The sequence below is a fragment of the Dipteris shenzhenensis genome, chromosome 5 (genome assembly GCF_047967505.1).
Source record: "Dipteris shenzhenensis isolate YYH24624 ecotype China chromosome 5, Dip_SZ_1.0, whole genome shotgun sequence".
Classification (NCBI taxonomy): domain Eukaryota; kingdom Viridiplantae; phylum Streptophyta; class Polypodiopsida; order Gleicheniales; family Dipteridaceae; genus Dipteris; species Dipteris shenzhenensis.
Window position 1 is genome coordinate 29,513,113 of NC_141600.1, and position 18,932 is coordinate 29,532,044.

At 39.3% G+C, this 18,932-nt stretch overlaps 1 protein-coding gene across 1 annotated transcript; it reads left to right on the forward strand.

The window, feature by feature from the left end:
- The first annotated feature begins 9,918 nt into the window (after window positions 1–9,918).
- LOC147901842 (uncharacterized) lies at window positions 9,919–11,355 on the forward strand. Its single transcript, XM_087374380.1, has 4 exons — window positions 9,919–9,991; window positions 10,081–10,202; window positions 10,400–10,604; window positions 10,820–11,355. The coding sequence occupies exons 1-4, from the start codon at window positions 9,919–9,921 to the stop codon at window positions 11,353–11,355; spliced, it is 936 nt and encodes a 311-aa protein (XP_087230506.1).
- Window positions 11,356–18,932: the final 7,577 nt, after the last annotated feature.

Here is an 18,932-nt window from a genome sequence, read left to right on the forward strand (position 1 = left end):
GATTTGGCCACACGGCCAAATCTGCTCAAACCTTGGTGCTTTCAAAGAAGCTAGCAAGATTTGGATGCATGGCCAAATCCTTCGAGACCTTGGTGACTTCTTTCAAAGCATTGAGAAGATTTGGTTGTGGCGTTCTTTCAAACTTGGGGAGATTTGGTCGTGTGGCCAAATCTTGTAGGCTTCTTTCAAAGCACTAGGGTATGGAGAGTTTTGGCCGTGCAACCTCCTCTTGCATGCTTCTTTCAAATCACCAGGTTCTGGGAGATTTGGACGTGTGGCCAAATCTTTCAAAGCATTAGGGTTTGGGAAGATTTTGCTGTGCTGCCAAATGTTTCTAGCTTCTTTCAAATCACTAGGAAGATTTGGCCACATGGACAAATCTTCAAACATTAAATTTAAAAATTGAGAATCCAGATTTTAAAATTTAAAATGTAAAGTTTAAAATTCAAAATTCAAATTTTCAAATAAAAAATTCAAATTTCAAGTTTCAAGTTTCAAATTTTGAAATTCAAATCTAGAGATCCTACTTTCAAAAAAAATCATACATGCTTTTCATGATTCACGCTATTACACTTTAAAATCATACTATTACTTTAAAAGCAAACTAGAAAATCTAAAACTATTAAAAAACCAAAACTTTAAAAGGCAAAGCTAAACAAACCTTTTAAACCAAGCATAAAAAGTAAACCTATGAGAAGGAATTGAATTCGTCTTCACGGGGGATCAAGTGCTAGGCTCACCTTGTTCTCTCCCTTCCTAGATCTCCAATGTGTACCTAGGGTGGTTTGAGAGCTTTAGGACAACGTCTTAGATGGGGTAGTTCTTGGAAAACACTCCTCCACCCTTGCTTAGCTAATTGCAAGCAAAAAAGTTCAAAACTATGTCAAAATAAGAGGTCTCGGGAGGCTCCCCATCCCAGTTTTGTCCTAACAATGTGTACTTAACTATGTAGGTTTTAAACTTCCATTACCAATTCAACTCTCCATAGATTCCACACACAATAGTTGGATTAGAAAGACGTCTTTTTTTTTTTTTTTGCTCTTCATGCTCTTTTTTTTTCCACACACAATAGTTGTCCTCCGCGCCGCTCCGTTAAGACTTGCGCTACTCTTTCCCTCCTCCCCACAGTTTCGGCACCGCTCCGTTAGGACCTGCGCTACTCTTTTCCTCCTCCGCACAATTTTGGTGCCACTCCGTTAAGACCTGCGCTACTCTTTTCCTCCACACAAGTTTCCTTCACAACCATTCAGTGGCAGGTTCGCAGCCCTCAGTAGGCCCATTCTTCTTTACCAGCATGACTGTCAGTGAGGCTTCCGTGTCGTCGACAATAGTCTAGAGCTTCTCCTTTTCTGAGTTAATCTTCCCACTTGCTCCTTGCTTCTGCCATGAAAGTCTCCTCCTACGACCGCTCTTTCCAAACGAGATCTCATCTTGATGAAATCCCCTCTTCACGAGATCCCCTTTGGAAAAAATCCCCTTAGTTCCCCTTCCACTCCTCTTGACAAAATCCCCTCTCCTCTTGCACGAAATCCCCTCAGTTCTCCTTCCACTCCTCTGTTGGACGAAATCCCCTCTTGACGCTCCTCTCTCCTAGTACAGCTACATCTCCACTCCTCTGCTGGACGAAATCCTCTCTTGACGCTACAGCTACTCTCTCTACAGCTCCTACGATTGCTTGAAATCCAAAGAGCACAAGCTCATAAACAACAATGGCTACTCAATCATCCAAGTAAGAAAACGAAAGAAATCGAAAGTGTACCTAATTCATGCATGTTCTCCATTTCGGAACACCACGATTTGAAAGAAAGAGTCTTGTAAAAGTAGGAATCTCGAAGTGTGATTTGAAAGTAGGGTCTTTAGTATATGATTTGACTTTCATATCTTCAAATTTGAAATTTGAATTCTGTATCTAAGATTTTGAATTTTGAATTTCGAATTTGGAATTTTAAATTTTGAATCTAAGATTTTGAATTTTTCAGATTTGAAATTTGAATCTTAAGATTTGAATTTGAAAATTTTAATGGGGAGATTTGGCCATGCGGCCAAATCTTCTGGCTTCTTTCAAAACATACAAGATTTGGCCGTACAGCCAAATCTCCCTAGACCTTGGTGATTTCAAAGAAGCTATAAAGATTTGGCATCACAACTAAATCTTCCTAAACCTTGCTGCTTTGAAAAGATTTGGCCACACAACCAAATCTTCCTCGACACTTGTGATTAGAAAGAAGATAGCAAGATTTGGCCGCATGGCCAAATCTCCCTAGACCCTCGTGATTAGAAAGAAGCTAGCAAGATTTGGCCGCATGGCCAAATCTCCTTAGACCCAGGTGATTTAAAAGAAGCTAGAAAGATTTGGCATCACAACCAAATCTCCCCAAATCCTGCTGCTTTGAAAAGATTTGGCTGCAGGGCCAAATCTCCGCAAACCTAGTGCTTTGAAAAGATTTGGCTGCACGGCCAAATCTCCCTAAACCTGGTGCTTTGAAAATAATTGGCTGCACCGCCAAATCTCCATAGACCCTTATGATTAGAAAGAAGCTAGCATGATTTGACTGCACACAAATCTCCCCAAACCCTGGTGCTTTGAAAAGATTTGGCTGCATGGCCAAATCTCCATAGACCCTCGTGATTAGAAAGAAGCTAGCAAGATTTGGCTGCACGGCCAAATCTCCCTAAACCTGGTGCTTTGAAAAGATTTGGCTGCACGGCCAAATCTCCCTGAACCTGGTGCTTTGAAAAGATTTGGCCGCACGGCCAAATCTCCATAAACCCTTGTGATTAGAAAGAAGCTACCAAGATTTGACCGCACACAAATCTCCCCAAACCTTGGTGCTTTGAAAAGATTTAGCCGCACGGCTAAATCTCCATAGACCCTCGTGATTAGAAAGAAGCTAGCAAGATTTGGCCGCACGGCCAAATCTCCCTAAACCCAAGTGATTTAAAAGAAGCTAGAAAGATTTGACTGATTTGAAAGAAGCTAGCAAGATTTGGTTGCACAGCCAAATCTCTCCAAACCCTAGTGCTTTGAAAGAAGCCCACAAGATCTGGCCACAAGGCCAAATCTCCCCAAACTTTGGTGCTTTGAAAGAAGCCCATATGATTTGGCCACACATCCAAACCTCCCCTTCCAAACCTCCACACATCCAAACCTCCCCTTCCAGTGCTTTAAAAGAAGCCCATAAGATTTGGCCGCATGGCCAAATCTCCCTAGTGCGGCCAGATCTCCCTAGAATCTAGTGCTTTCTCAAATCTACTACTATATCTAGTGTCAATTCTAGATTCTATTTCAGATATGTTTATCGATAATGTGTTTTGTCTAACATTAAAGATTATAAAGATGATAGTTTGTATATTGCTTGGGTTTTTTACAGGAAAGACACAAATGTGAAGAAGGTTGAGAAAGTTGTAAGTGGATTTGCAGAAAAAAGCATACCTTGGTACTTTGACATATATAGTATTGAGGGAGCACAGTTGACACGAGTTCACTTATTTGTTTTGTTACCTAATAAAAGTGCATACACTTGTGTTGGATCGGTACATCAAATCACTGAAGATGTGGTTGGAAAAGAGGGAGATATTGGATTGTTGATCATTATAAATCAAAATAAGAAGTTTCTCTTGGATCCCAGCGATTATGAAGCATCTCGTATGAAGTCTAATGTAGATGACAACATGCACTCAAGAGGCTGGATAAGTGTTAAATCAATTGATGGAAATGAAATTCACATAGTGACAACAATCATTGAATCATATCGCAAAGTTTCAGCAACATTAAAGAAGCGTAAGAGTGGGGAAGATAGTGGGGAAGGAACAAAGAAAGGAAAATCGACTATGGTTCAAGCACCAGGTGGTAGCGGAGAAGGGGCAAAGAAAGGAAATCTAACTATAGTTGATGTACCACAAGAAGGAACACCTCCAGAGGGTATGCTAGCAGTTGTGGAAAGAAGCAGTGGTAGTGAATTGGAGCCAAGTGGAAAGGTCATAGGAAAAAAAGGGCAAAAGAAACCATCAGGCTTGGTGGAATATGAAAAATACTACACGTGGAGAAGCTTGCTACAGACTTCGGTTATAACTCTAGGCCTCCTGCTGTAGTAGCGGATTTAATGCCTTTCAATCCTGAAACAAAGCAGCCCCTGGAAAGGGTAGATAAAAAGGATTCAACCAAGTGCCACTACTGGATACTATCTAGACAACATTCAATATATGCTGCTAAAATATTCACATCTAATGATGATAACAGCACAGCCCAAAGAAAGAACTACTACCGCACCCGCCAGGCGAGGATTGTAGTGAATTGTCCCGCATGCTTTTGTGTGGAGATATCAAAGATGGCAAACCTGGAGTCTCAAAATATCTTGAGACAATCTCCATACATTGATATACTTAAGCAGGTGAGAGGGGACAATGGATTCTCTTTAACAGACCCAAGAAAGAAAAACAAGGGCTTGCAAAAGGAAATCCAGATCGTGAGAATTGGGATGTAAGTATAGATTTTAATTATGAATCATTTTTTACAAGTCGGTTTTCTTAATTATTGCATTCTAATGGATTCATATATTTTGCAGGCTTTCATTGACACTGGCAAGGTAACATTGGGCAATAGCTTTGCCACGAAGGATGTACATATGATAATCACAAGCGATGCCATTTATGATGGTTGGATCTCCATCCTTGAGGATTACATTGCAGGCAAATATTCACAAGATGGAAAATGCCGTAGGCAACCCACAGTCTCAATGTTTAGATGCTTGCGTGGATTGCGTGATGATCAAATTGGTCAAATTCAAAATGACATTAAGGAAGGTAGAGTAGTCATAGCTAAAACAAAGACTGATGCCATGATTCTTGATATTGAAGGACGAGCTATGCAGATTAAGAGAGATGTTGCACTACAAGAAGAACTTTATATGTTTATATCGGCAGAACAGCCTTCTTTAATGTTAAAAAATTGGGATGAGTGCAAATTACATTTTAAAATTACTCCAGAATTGTATCATCGGATCCATGGTTGCTCTGACTCATGGTTAAAAGTGAAGCTTCAACAGGGCAAGGAAACTCTGCCATTGCCTGATGCTGCAAAGGGGTATCTGAGGTGGATTATGGGATAAAGTGAAGGTGCAAGTCATGGACCAAATTCCACCCGGCCTTGGAGGTTCTACACAGTTGGTTCAAACATGGAGGGAATGGAAGTTATACATAATGTGTACCAAGAGCCAATGGCAATAGGGGTTGCCTTTTTGGATGTAATGTATGGACCAAGCAGAAGTAGAAATTGGAATGAGGATCGCTTTGAGTGTTTGTTGAAAAGCTTGATGACAATCGCTTCTCCCCCAATTCCTTCTTGTGGTATTCTTGACCATGGATCATGTATCATGTTTGAAGAATGCATTAAATAAGACATGCGGACGATATAAAATACACTTCGGTTGCCTTAATTTTGAAACTGCAGATATATTTGTCACTGGATCTATGGATGGCTTAATTGCCTGTGTACTGGTAAGCAAGGAAAAGCATTTCAACGATATTGAGCGCCATACCAATGCACAATGTAAGCCATCAATATATGTTGCAGATGAAAAATATGAAAAATCAAGTGGTGCAGAAGAATCAGGTGATGAGGATGATGATGACGAGGATGATGATGATGAATTTGACATTGAATTATCCTTGAAAGAAAAACGTTCAAGTATCATGAAAGACATGATCATGGGATTCTGTCGAGAAGATGAGTATGTATTGGACTTGTTCTCTGAGGGGCTTGCTGCAATAGAGTCTCTTTCTTGTAAGAGGCATGTTGTTTCAGTTGTTGAGACTTATGAGGAGTTGGCAAAGGTTGAAAGTATATGTTGCACGTATGCTTACAGTAATCATGAAATTCGACAATGGGTTGGCTTGCAAGAACCAATATTGGCAATAGAGGGGGTACCAAAAGAAGATGATACAATTGAAGGTGGAGGGGATAAAGAAATTGATACCATACCAGGACAAAAAGAGCTTCAACCCTTCAATGAAGAGCAGCGTGAGCATTTACAAAAACATGCTTCAAAGTTTTGGGAAACAGAAGAGGAAGCAACAGGTCCTTGAAATTGTCCTTTTATATGGTGTTCATGTTTTCCATATGTTATCTTGCTATATTCTCCATATGATGTATTAATTTTGTTCCAAAGATCTTTTAATATTACTTGGAAATTTCTTCTATCTCATTGCCATAATTCAAACATTCATATGTATTCTTGAATATGTTTAATTTTCTATATTTCATGAAAAGATGTGTTTGCATGTTGTAATACCTTCGGAGTGTGATACACATCCAAATTTATTTATGAGTTCATAAAAGTTAAAAAGTGTGTTGAGTCTTGATCGTGATGAATGAATTAGTGTAAATTGTTGTTTCTATCCTTATTCACTTCATATGAATGCTCAAATATGTTTTGGCCGCTTGGCCAAATCTTTTCTTAGTGGGAACACTCGGGCAATGCTAGATAATGTTGGACTCCACTCTATCTATTATGTAAAGGTTTTTGGCATTGTAAGGATATGTAGTTTTGGGGATTAAAATAACTTGAAAGGGTATAGATTCAACAACTTTAGGGGATATACTAAGCATATGAACATGAATGCTTTCTTTTTTTTAGTATTCCAATTTTGTTTTGAAAAAGAAAAACATGAATGCTTTCACACAAATAAATTGCATTGAGAGCACACAACCTAAAGTTTGACAATTTGGTTTTCCATCTCAATCTTCAGTTTGTTTCTACTTATGAATTTCATTTCCTTGTTTATCAACAGATATTGGCCATCTCAATTTCACATCGCTAGAAGCATTGCCTGTACAGGTGACACCTGATCCAATGATTCATTATGTGCCTAATTTGAACATTAGCATGCAAGTTCCAAGCTCAACATGGTTGATTGAAAATGTTGAGGATGCAATGTCTGCAGTTAATGTTCCATTGACAAATGTGAATGCAAGCCTAGAAGGTAAAGGAGAAGATGCAATGTCATTGTATGAAGCCAAGGTGCAGGAAGAAATCTTAGAAGGTAAAGGAGAAGACATAATGTCACCCTCAGAAATAATGTCAAAAGAGGTGATAACAAAAATAAGACTAGCAGTGATAATAGATTTGAAATGGTTATTGCTCGAGCGTTGTTTTTCGAATTCAAATAAACATATGAGCTTGCACAATGGGCAGCATTGGCTTGTTCTCCATCCTGGGTGTTTAGAGTTTCTACAATGGTTGCTCGATCACTACCATGTTGGCATTTGGTCCACTGCAGGAGAAAAGGGCATGGTGCAACACATGTTTTGTGAAAGAATTAATAGACATTGAGTTAGTACCTTGTCCAAAAAATGCTATGTGCTTTGTGATGTGAGTTTGTATTCCTCCACTAAAAGAATGATTCTTTGATTTTAAACATATGATAGGTGTTGCAGATTGTCCTGAAAAGTTGAAGAGCTATCTTATTATAAATTTTGATCCTGCATCCAATGGCTTATGGAAACATAAATTGCCCAAACCCATTGAGCACGTGTTCGAAATGAATGGCATCCATTATGAAGTAAAGAAATCAACAATACCTGGGGCAGGATATGGTCTTTTTGTACATACGAGCATCAAGAAAAAACAAGATTTGATGGTATATAATGATCCAAAGTATGATTATGATACTTGGAGATCTCTCCTCAAGTTTTTCCCAAGGATGAAGACTTATGGAATGTTTGAAGATCCATTCATTGAGCCATTGACAGATGTGAAATGTATTGTGGGAGATGTATTGTATGGAAACATTGCTGGATATATAAATAGCTCAATATATTATAAAGAAAGAACAAATGTTATATTTGTATACATCCCTAAACTACTACCACCTTGGGCTCAAAAGTCACAAGGAAATTTGAGTGCCCATGGCTACATTACTGTGCAAACCATAAAGGATATCTCCTTCGGAGATCAGCTACTTTGTGAGTATGAATACTAGTATGAAATTGTTAATGATTATGTTAAACGATGTGGTGCAAAATTGGCTATGTGTCAATGGTTTTGATTATATTTAGTACAAGAAAGCAATTTAAAAAAAGGTTTTTATCAAGACCATGTCTCTGAGTTTCATGAGATCTATTGTGATGGAGAGTTTCATGAGCTCTATTGTGATGGAACGGTGTTTTTGAACACCACATTTATATGATGGATGTCAAAGCTCTACCATAATCCTATTGCATATGTCAATACTGCAATTTATCAACATAGAAACATATGCATTTGATATTAATTTGATACATCTAATATACCAAATAAAAATTAACAGTTGTTGCAAGTTTAATTTTGTTTTTGAAGACCACATTTATATGATGGATGTCAAAGATCTATAATAATCCTATTGCATATATCAATACTGTAATTTAATTTACTCCAATGAATCTTCCTAACGCAACATCTATAAATTGGCTTTTGTTTGTGGTTTTGATGCATACGAAACAACAAACATCTTTCTTTCACTAGCAAATCAACAAATGTTTTGGCCATGGAGCCATGTTCACATCTATTAAGGCCTTTTGCCATAGCAACATACGGAAGATTTTTGCTTGGGTTTCTAGGAATTGGGAAAGTATTGTGCATGGTCCTCAATGGAGCTAATGTTTCAATAAAAAACATCAAATTTTACTTTTGAAGTCACTATATTTTATTTCGTGGGAATTGGGATTTTCCCAAATTCTCTAATATAGTGTTCCATGACATAATGTTGCAACCAAGGATGAGTTATGAGCTCCAGTTAGCGTAGTCTTATTCATGTATTCATTGGGCTTCGATTCCTAAAAGGCACAAATCTTTGCACGTCACCAAGGCAATAATAAAACACTACCCCTGACATTTGTAGGGAGGATCGGGTCCTAATGGACCTTGTGTTTTGTCTCATGTATATAAATTTTTAAGCTCTTTTTTACCCTTTAGGAGAATTTCATTAAGCGATCGGATCCAAGTTTCTTCAACTACAAGGACGCATAAATTGCTCTCAAATTTCTTGTGGACAGAGCCTCAATTGATAAAGCCTCGATCATAGCCGGAGCTAATGCTTCTGTGCATACATGCACTCTTGTTTGTATAATGTTGCTAGAGATCCCCTAACATGAGGATTTTTCAAGAGGGATTTTTCATAGGACGCTAACATTCTATAAACTTTTCGAGATAGAAAATCAACCGGACTGCTTGGAAAATGCAGACGAAAGACCATAAGATAGCCATAGTGAGGTAATATTTTGCAAAAAATGCTTGCAAAATTACGGTGTTTTCGTGGAACATGTATGGAAGCACGAAAGTTGACAACCTTGGGATCCCAACTGCCACTCAACAACGGCCGAACATCGCATGCACTCGCTATTTAATTATGGAGCTCCGCGTCTCTTCGATTCTCCTAGGCTGCACCCCTAAAGGTGTGCCACTGCCTGCATGTTCCTAGTGCCATGCCCGCTTTCTTGCGACCAATCTCCGACAGTCTAACTACGTTATAATCTTCACGTCTGTCAGGTATGCCACTCACAATATGAAGACAGAGACTGAGAGACCGAGAAACAGAGACAGAGACAGAGAGAGAGAGAGGGGCCTAAGATAGATATCCTTAGGCGAGAGAGTGAGAGAGATACATCGATTCTTGCCACTCCGAGCTTTGCAGCAAAGCTCCACATACCTTTTTTCCCGGCCCTTTTGCAGGCAATTGCAATTTAGCAATTGACATTAAGACTTTCTCTCGCCCCTAGGAAAGATGACGTTAACAGGGAGTTCCTCAGATAATAATTCTCAAATAATGTAGTTTACTAAGATCGTTGTTTGCATAGTCTCCAATCGGCATAATTATACAATATGGATCCTGGCATTCCGATGATCATCTGGCTTGTGGCATGCAGGCAAAGCAAGGGGGACAATGGCTCCCCAACAACCTGCCATTTTGGCTCTTTTAATGGGCCTTTTAGCGCTGAGCAGCACGCCCGTTTCAGGTGAACATACATTCAGATTCAGACTCTGTGCTCATGAAATTTAGCTTGATCTTCACCTTGGGATTAATCTCATAATTTTCATACTTCAGGAACGATCGAATGTGAGGAGCTAGCAATAGAACATTGCGCATTTGCAGTGGCATCATCAGGAGCCCGGTGTGTATTGGAGAAAAATGTTCAGAAGGATGGATCATCGGAATACAAATGTCAGGTAACCCCCCAAAAACACACGAATAGCTTTTTTTAAGGATTTAGATCAGATTCTTGACAAGATGCTCAAAGCACGTCGAGTCAAATCTCCGTTTAGGTTTGTTACTTACGAATCTCAAAACAAATTCTTAGCTTATAAGGTAGCGAACGAACAGTTAATTAACTAAAGCAAACACATGGATCGTGGCTTATGATCAGACATCGGTGGTCATGGCGGAGCGGCCAGAAGAATGGATTGAGACAGAGGAGTGCATCAAGACGTGCGGGTTACAGAGGCTTTCTGTAGGGCTATCGACAGACGCCCTGATGGAGCGGGAGTTCACAAGGAGGCTATGCTTATCAGATTGCAGGAGCAAGTGTCCCAACATCAACGATTTGTATACAAAGCTGGCTGCAGGAGAAGGTATGGATGATCAGACGACGATTGTCTGTTTAGCAAGCTTTGAGCTTCCGGCACTTCCAACTCGTTGTTTGAAGTGAAGCTCAAAAGATTGAATCGCAATTAGCTCTCAAAAATTGACAACAATCGCATTACTTTCACAGTTTCTCATCTCAATCTCAATCTCTCATCCATGCTTTCTAATTAGTTTTGCCTCTCCTGCTGTTTCTTCTTCCAAGGTATCTTCCTTCCAAGCCTCTGTGAGTCCCTCCGGCCTAAGCCTCGCCGCCAGCTCATCGTTCCTCCCCTCCTTCGAGCTAAGCTCTCCAGCTCATACCCTCAATTTTCTGCGACCTTAGCTTCAGCAATTCAATCCATCGCTCCCACCAGTGCCCAACCCACTACCTCTCCAGGGCCGCATGATGAAGAAGGCACCACTGCCACCCCAGGACCTGCGCCAGCAGCTTCACCTCCAGATGAGTACTACTACGCCGAGGAGCCTTACCCCGAGGTGGAACCGCCGGCTGCCTATGGGGAACCACCCACATACGCCGAGCAGCCGTCACCTTATGCACAGCAACCATCGCCATCAATATACGCAGAAGAACCGTCATCATCCTATGCAGAACTACCTCCTGCGCCGTCTCCAGAGCAGTATACTAATGCAGAGGCGCCTATGCAAGCTCCGGCAAGTTTTGGAGCGTTCCCCACAGAAACACAAACCAGGAGTCCTGCATTTCCTTCGATGTCTCCGGCTGGCATTCCACTCTCGTAAAGTCTATTTTCTCTGTGACACACGGCTCTGCTATGGCAGATATATATACTTTATATCAAGCTTTCATTTCTTTTCTTTTTTGATGCTGGAAATCTACTCAACCCCTCCGCGAGTTATTAAGTAATTAAGTACGCCCCTCCAAATCTCTAAAGGTCGTTTGTCACAGAGGGGTTTACCAACCCGTGTTTTATCTCTTTAACACTCCTGGTCAATCAACCACACATCATATCAGTAGTTTGGTAGCATAACACTCCATAAAAGTGTCCTTTTGATGTTTTGGCAAAAATAAATCACGACTTGATGTACATGTGTTTTTTAGTATTCCCCTCTCTTGAGCTTAAGGTAGAGCCATAGTAGTATTTTTAAAAAATAGAAGGGCACAAAAAACCATTACATGTGATTACAAATGCTCACAAATGTATGGCAACACAGCTTTTTACTCAAGAAGTATTCAAATTTGAAACTTTGTCTAGCATGCAAAAAAAGGTTTCAATGAGCTGCACTTTCGAAAGTGTTTATAAGTATATTAAATACAACAAGACAAAGGAACTATAGATGCACCTGATAGACGCGCAAAATAGTGGGCACGTCGATAGGTGCAAATAAAATTAGTGAAAATACGGGTGCGTCTATTAGCACGTCTAATAGCGCAATTATTAACATGTCTAATAATGCATCTACATTGTCTTTTCGACGCGTATTTAGACGTGTTTATAAATGCACAGCAGAGAATACAGAGAGTAAAATTTTGCTGCAGAGGTGGATAAATGTGCATCATTGCTTTCCAAACATTGCCCATGATTACCAAAGCACATAATTTTAATAAAAATATCAAAGCTTTTTGGCAAACCCACATATACAAAAATTAAGTGAGGTGAGGAGAATGAGACAATAAATAAAATAGTTTTGCCAATATCAATGATGGGCTACGGTTCTATCTCATCCTCAATGAGATCAACCCTTGCCAAACTATCTACTTCAATATCCAAACCAATGTTTAGATCTACAAATACATTTAGCCCACTACTACTTGTGCTAATGTGTTCATCGAAATCAACATCACCAATGGCAGGCTTGTCCTCATGGGTAATGGCCTGAATTGTTACGGAAATTATATTTGTGGTATATCTTGCTTTGGGTATTATTATTTTAGTCTGTGACTATGACAAAGTACTCTATAGGAGCGCACCGAACGCGGCGGGGTTCCTAGTGGATACTTTGTGTGGTTACTTGGGTACACCTGACTAGCTTGTGTTCTGCCATACTAGATGGTTGGTATTGTGGGTGATTCCATGTTAATACTGATGTCGCTCGTATTATTGGTGTTGTGTTTGATTATTGTGCTTTGAGCGCGTTATGTTACGATCGGTTGATTTCGTGATTCGTTCAATCGATTGTTAATAACTAATGTAATTGGCGGCTTGAGTATAGGTGATGGAACTCATAGTGAGGATTGGAGTTAGTGTGAGGGTATCGATCGAGGTGTCGCACAGTAGATTATATATGGCCATGGGCCAATTTTGCATTTGCTTTATTATTGCAAGTTTGAGCAATATATATTTTATAGAGGACATAATTCATTTTTGGGCCCTAAGATGGCTATGTAAAGCAAATCCCTCATTTTGGAGGAGAGGGATAATTTTGGCTTCTTGGTGCTTTTATGAATATCATAAATACTCTAGATGAGGAAGTGTGAGCCACTCATCTAGGGGGGGGAGATTGTACCCAGTCTGCTGTCCTTTTTGTAGTATGATTGTGCCCTTCTTCTCCAATTGATTAAGTGGTGAATTTGTGTTCAAGATAATTACCTGGAAGGTTTTAGTGGTATCAGAGCTTTGGTGATGCTCTTGTGAAAGAAGAAGGCTACCTTGTGGCTCGTGTGAGAAGTTAATGAGAAGAGAGAAAGCCCACGGAAAGAAAGAAACAAAAGAAAAATTTTGAGGCTTTTACCATGGTCATCTTGTTGCAAAAGGGAGCCAGCCTATAGCCCTGCAGTGATAGAGAAGTTTGAAAAAAAACAAAATTACTTTTGGCAGAGCTTCCATAATCTGAATAGTTGTCAGCAGCCTTGTCTTGCCAGCCCTTTACTAAATCATGCAAAGTTTGAACACCTCTCACTGTGCACAGCTTACATCGAGATTTCATGCCCTCAGAAGGTCACTGCAGCAACTCCGCTAGCATGCCATCGTCGGCATACTGCAATAACAAATGTACTTTGAGAGCTCTCTAAAGGCTAGAGTCCTCTAGTGTCTGCGGCTCAGTCCTTACTCAGCACTGTAGTGAGTAGCCGGTGCCCGCTCACCCATCTGCACCTCCGTGCACCCATCTGTAGTGATTCTATCATTAGCAGCCAGCCGCCTCTATGATTATGCTACCCCTACGTTGCCCACTACAGACTGTCTAGGAGTTTCTCCTCTGCGGCCTACTGCTTCCATAAATCCAGAGCCTCTAGCCCTTTGACTCCGCATGCAGTTCCACTGTGCATTCAAGCAGCACATCAAAGCATCCGTTGATTTCATACACTGAGAGTCAATTTTGCGAATCCGCATCCTTCTGACCTCTGTGTGCCCACGCTGTTTGAGCATGTGTCTATTACCCACTATCAAGTCAAAGGTTGCTTTGACTATATACAAGGTTAAAGACACCAAGGTCCATATTTTACTCCTTTAAAAAAAAAAAAGAGAGAACTCTAAAGTTCTAAAAAAGAAGACGTTTTCCTCTCTTTGGCAATCTACAACACAAAAGCAAGGCCACTCCACCGACCAGCAAAGGGCGTATATTTTAAAACAAGAAACGAAAAGAAAAGAGAGCAAAGCAAAATCTGAAGAAGCTTGAATCAAGAAGGCGATTGGAACCACGAAAATCACCGTGCAATTAATTGGAAATCAGTCGAGCGCAAAGATGACTACGAGCGACATCATCGATCACATATATCCCACTCTAGACTTTTCTACCTCTGATCAAAAAGAGCGAGATAAGTGATTTCTTTTGCTTTATATTTCATACACTTAGTATCTTCCGCCATCCATTTCTTACCATACACTCGAATCACACTTTTCATCCATTTAATTTCTCATACACTTAGTATCCTTATTTTCCTCCGCTCCGCTTTACTATGTATTTATCGCATTATCATGGCGGATCACCCACAACCACCCACGCTTCAGGAGAAATCAGATGCACTTCAGGCACAATTGGCCGATGACTGTGAGCATAGGGAGAGATCGGAAAAGAAAATCAATGGTAAGAAAAGGAAGAGGCATTCATCTGATGATGAGTCATCAGACGATGATTCTGATGATGATCCTATTATCAGGATAGTCAAAGCCACACTGAGAGCACATAATTCAAGAAAGGAGAGTAAGATAAGTAGAAAAGCTTTCTCATTTCAAAATTTCGATGGAAAGAAAGAAGCACGCACTGTCTTGTCTTGGATCAGTTAGCTAGATTATTATTTTTCAAGGGAGAAATTCTCTGAAAAAGATAAGATTAAATGTGCTGCAAATCATTTAGTGGAGAGTGTTGCACTTTGGTGGAACATCACTAAGCACAGTAAAATGACCAAAATCTGGGAAGTCTTTTCAAAAGCTTATCAAGAGAGATTTTCTTCCCTCACATTTTTAAGCAAAAGCTAGACAACGGTGGGATACTTTTAGGTAATTCGATAAGGAAATGATCTCCACATACACTGATAGGTTTTGGCAAATGTTGATCCAGTTATAGTCCTTGGAGAAAGTTAATGAGCGAGATCAATGCACGAAGTATGTGGCAGGTCTAAAATCTAAGTTGAGAGCCGAGATTAACATGTTTCATCCTCGCTCATTGTATACTCTACGATTTCTCTTGCAATGAATTGTGAGAGGAAGAATGGGATCCTAAAGGAAGGGAAAAATTTGAAACGGCATGTACCCTTCCTTAAGAAAAAGAGATTTGATAAAAAGCCCTTCTTTAAATCTAAAAATGGTTTTGTTCCATGGATGACAAATTCTTCTTTGAAGATGAACGATGGAAATTTTTGAAGAAAGAAACAAGGTGTTTCAAAAGCAACAAGGTGGGACACATAGCCATTGATTGTCCTGAAAGAAAGAAGACCCCGATGGTGAAAGTGCACATGATCGACGACGAAGTAGCCAAGCAAGAGGGAAGTAAGTATAATTATCATGCTCTTCTAAAAATGAAAGGTTTCATTAATGGCAAAGAGGTTGTTATTCTACATGACGATGGTAGTACACATGATTTCATTTTAAAAAGAGCCTCAGCATAGCTAAACCTAGAGTCTTTCCCATCTAACTATAAGGTTAAAGCTGCTTTTACCAAGACAAAGTACAATTGCACTAGAGAAGTCAAGAATCTTCAAATTTCAATCAAACCCTACAAGGATAGATGAGACTTTCTAGTGGCACCCCTACAGGGAGTGGACATCATCTTAGGAATGCCATGGAGCATTAATATGATCCTAAGATGGATTACGATTCACACCAGATGTGGATTGAGAAGGACAGATAAGAAATATGTCTGAAAAGCTCAATGAAACCTGAGATCCAATCCTTTACTCAACCACACACAAGCCAAGAGAGCAATTAGGAAATGTGAGAAGACATGTCTAATTTTGGTGAACACGGTAATAGCTACTTAGCCAAACACTAAGCCTACCCACCAAAAGTTTCTTTCTCTGTTTTTTGATTGTTTCTTAGAGGATTTACTACGTGGACTACCATGTTCTTGACCTGAAGATCATAGGATAGAAATCCTACCAAGTAATACTCCACCTTGCAAAGCTCTGTATAGAGTCAACTAGCTAGAGCAAAAGGAAATTCAAAAGCAAGTGGAGGAACTAATAGAGAGAGGATTGATAAGACCCAACAGTTCTCCTTATGGAGCACCTATCTTATTAGTCAAAAAGAAAAATGGAACCTATTGAATCTGCATAGACTATCGTGCACTAAACAAAATCAGAGTGAAAAACAAATATCCAATCCCTAGGATTGATGATCTTTTGGACAAATTGAAAGGGGCCAAGGTCTTTAGTAAGATATCTCAAATCCAGTTATCATCAAGTTTGTATGGTAGAAGAGGATATATACAAGATTGCCTTTAGAGCTCAAATGGGACACTATGAGTTCCTAGTTATGCCTTTTGGGCTAACTAATGCTCCAACTACTTTTAGTAGAATGATGAACCGAATCTTTCTTCAATACCAAGATTGTGTGGTAGTATTTTTCGATGATATTCTAGTGTTTAGCAAAGACATTGAGGAGCATAAGGAACATCTGAATCTAGTCTTTTCACTCTTGAAAGAAAATCAATTGTACATAAATCCTAAAAAGAGTAGTTTATTTTAAGATAAGATAGAGTATCTGGGTCACATTGTATCTCAATGGGATTTGAGTGGATCCAAGAAGATTGAATGCATAGTCACATGGCCTAAACCCAGAGATATACACGAATTAAGATCATTCTTGGGATTGTGTAGCTTTTATAGAAAGTTTGTCAAAATTTTTGCATACATTGCTTATCCATTAACACACCTTCTTAGAAAAGCTAAGCATTTCTTATGGACTGAGCATCAAGAAAAATCTTTTACAGCTTTGAAATAAGCTCTCACGCAAGCTCATGTGTTGCAACTACTCAATTTCTCTAGACCATTCTTTATAGTTGTAACCGATGCTAGTGGATATGGAATTAGAGCTGTACTTATGTAAGATGGACATCCAATAGCATATGAGAGCCAAAAATTAAAATGAGCGGAATGCAATTATAGTACATATGATAAAGAATTAGCCGTTGTTGTGCGCGCCGTACAAATGTGGAAACATTATTTGATGGGAGGTAAGTTTCTTATCAAAACCGATCAGCAAAGTATCAAGCATTTGTTGACTCATCCACTAATATCCGCTGATAGGCACATCAAGTGTGCATCATTTATATAGATTTTTTAGCCCATGATTCAGTATCAACCTAGAAAAGAAAATGTAGTTGCTGATGCTCTTAGTAGAAAGCCAAGTATTAATCACATCACTACTGTAGAGACCTAGCCTTTCGAAGGTATAAAGAATTCTCATCAAGAGGATCCAAAATTTTTTGATATATGGAACAAATTAGAGAATAATAAGTGGAATCCTATGTTGGACTATTCATGCAATGATGGATACCTCTTTTGTCAAAAGAAATTATGCATCACTTGACCCTTTAGACAAATTGTAATGGAGGAAATGCACCAACCACCATAAATGGGACATAGGGGAGTGACTGCGACTTTACAAGTGATAGCGAGGGAATTTCATTGGCCTACTATAAGGAAAGATGTGGCTAAGTTTGTAGCTGAATGCATCACTTGTTAGAAGATCAAGAGTTACAAAGGAAAGACCCTAGGATTGCTAATGCCTTTGCCTATTCCTACGCAACCTTGGGAACAAATATCTATAGATTTCATAATAGGTTTTCCTACTATAGCAAATGAAAATGATATGATTTGGATGATAGTAGATCACTTTAGAAAGCAAGCTGATTTTATCCCATGCAAGAAGACTTTAATAGCTCAGCAAGCTGCACATTTATTCATCAAGCATATCTTTGTTCATCATGGCTTGCCAAAGATTATAGTGTTTGCTGATCGAGATTCAAAGTTTTGCAGTAATTTTTGGACTACATTATGTCATAATCCAGGCACTAAGTTAGATTTCTCATCAACATTTCATCCAAAATTGAATGGACAAATTGAAGTTACAAATAGTACTATTCTGGATATGATAAGAGCTTATGTGGGAAGTCAACCAAAGACTTGGGACAAATAACCTCTTACAGTTTGCTTATAATAATACTCCTCATTTTGCAACTGGAAGAGCACCCTTTGAGATTATCTATGGGAAGGTTTTACCTATTCCTATCACACGATTGACCCATAGAGTGGAGGCAGTAGATGCATTTACCCATGACTATCAAAATATTCTCAAAGAGGTTCGAGAAGCCATTGCAATCGCGCAAGAAAAGTACACAAAACAAGCTAATAAGAAACGAAAACACATGCCTTTTAAAGAAGGTGATTATGTACTTCTTCGGATTGAGAAAAGAAGATTGAAGAGTGTTGAGAAATGGCCAATAATCAAGATGTCCCCTCATTTTTATGGACCTTTGAAGGTGATTCAGAAAATCAATGATCTAGCTTATAGTCTTGAATTACCTGATAATTGGAATATACATAATGCTTTTCATATTAGCCTCTTAAAGCCCTTTAAAGGACCTTTACCTATTCATCCTATTTACGAATAGGCTCCATTGATTGTTGATGAAGAAAAAATTCTAGAACCCGAATGCATTATTGATCATCAACAGACCTCGACCCAAAAAGGAAATGTCTATACTAAATACTTGCTCAAATTTAAGAATCGTCCGAGAGATGATGCTCAATGGATGCCTAAGCAGTTCTTTCGAACTTTTCCAGACCTCATTAATTCCTATAATCAAACATGCAACTGAGGTCAGTTGCAATCCAAGCAAGAGGGATGTTACGAAAATTATATTTCTGTTCTAAGCCGAAGGGTAGTGGAGGAGGGTGAATGAGGAGCACACGACACAAC

Excerpts from the sequence above, each read along its gene's own strand:
- LOC147901842 (XM_087374380.1), top strand. The coding sequence starts at position 9,919 with ATGGCTCCCCAACAACCTGCCATTTTGGCTCTTTTAATGGGCCTTTTA. Across the intron at positions 9,992-10,080 it reads GAGCAGCACGCCCGTTTCAG|GAACGATCGAATGTGAGGAG; the intron begins GTGAACATACAT and ends TTCATACTTCAG. Across the intron at positions 10,605-10,819 it reads AAAGCTGGCTGCAGGAGAAG|GTATCTTCCTTCCAAGCCTC; the intron begins GTATGGATGATC and ends TCTTCTTCCAAG.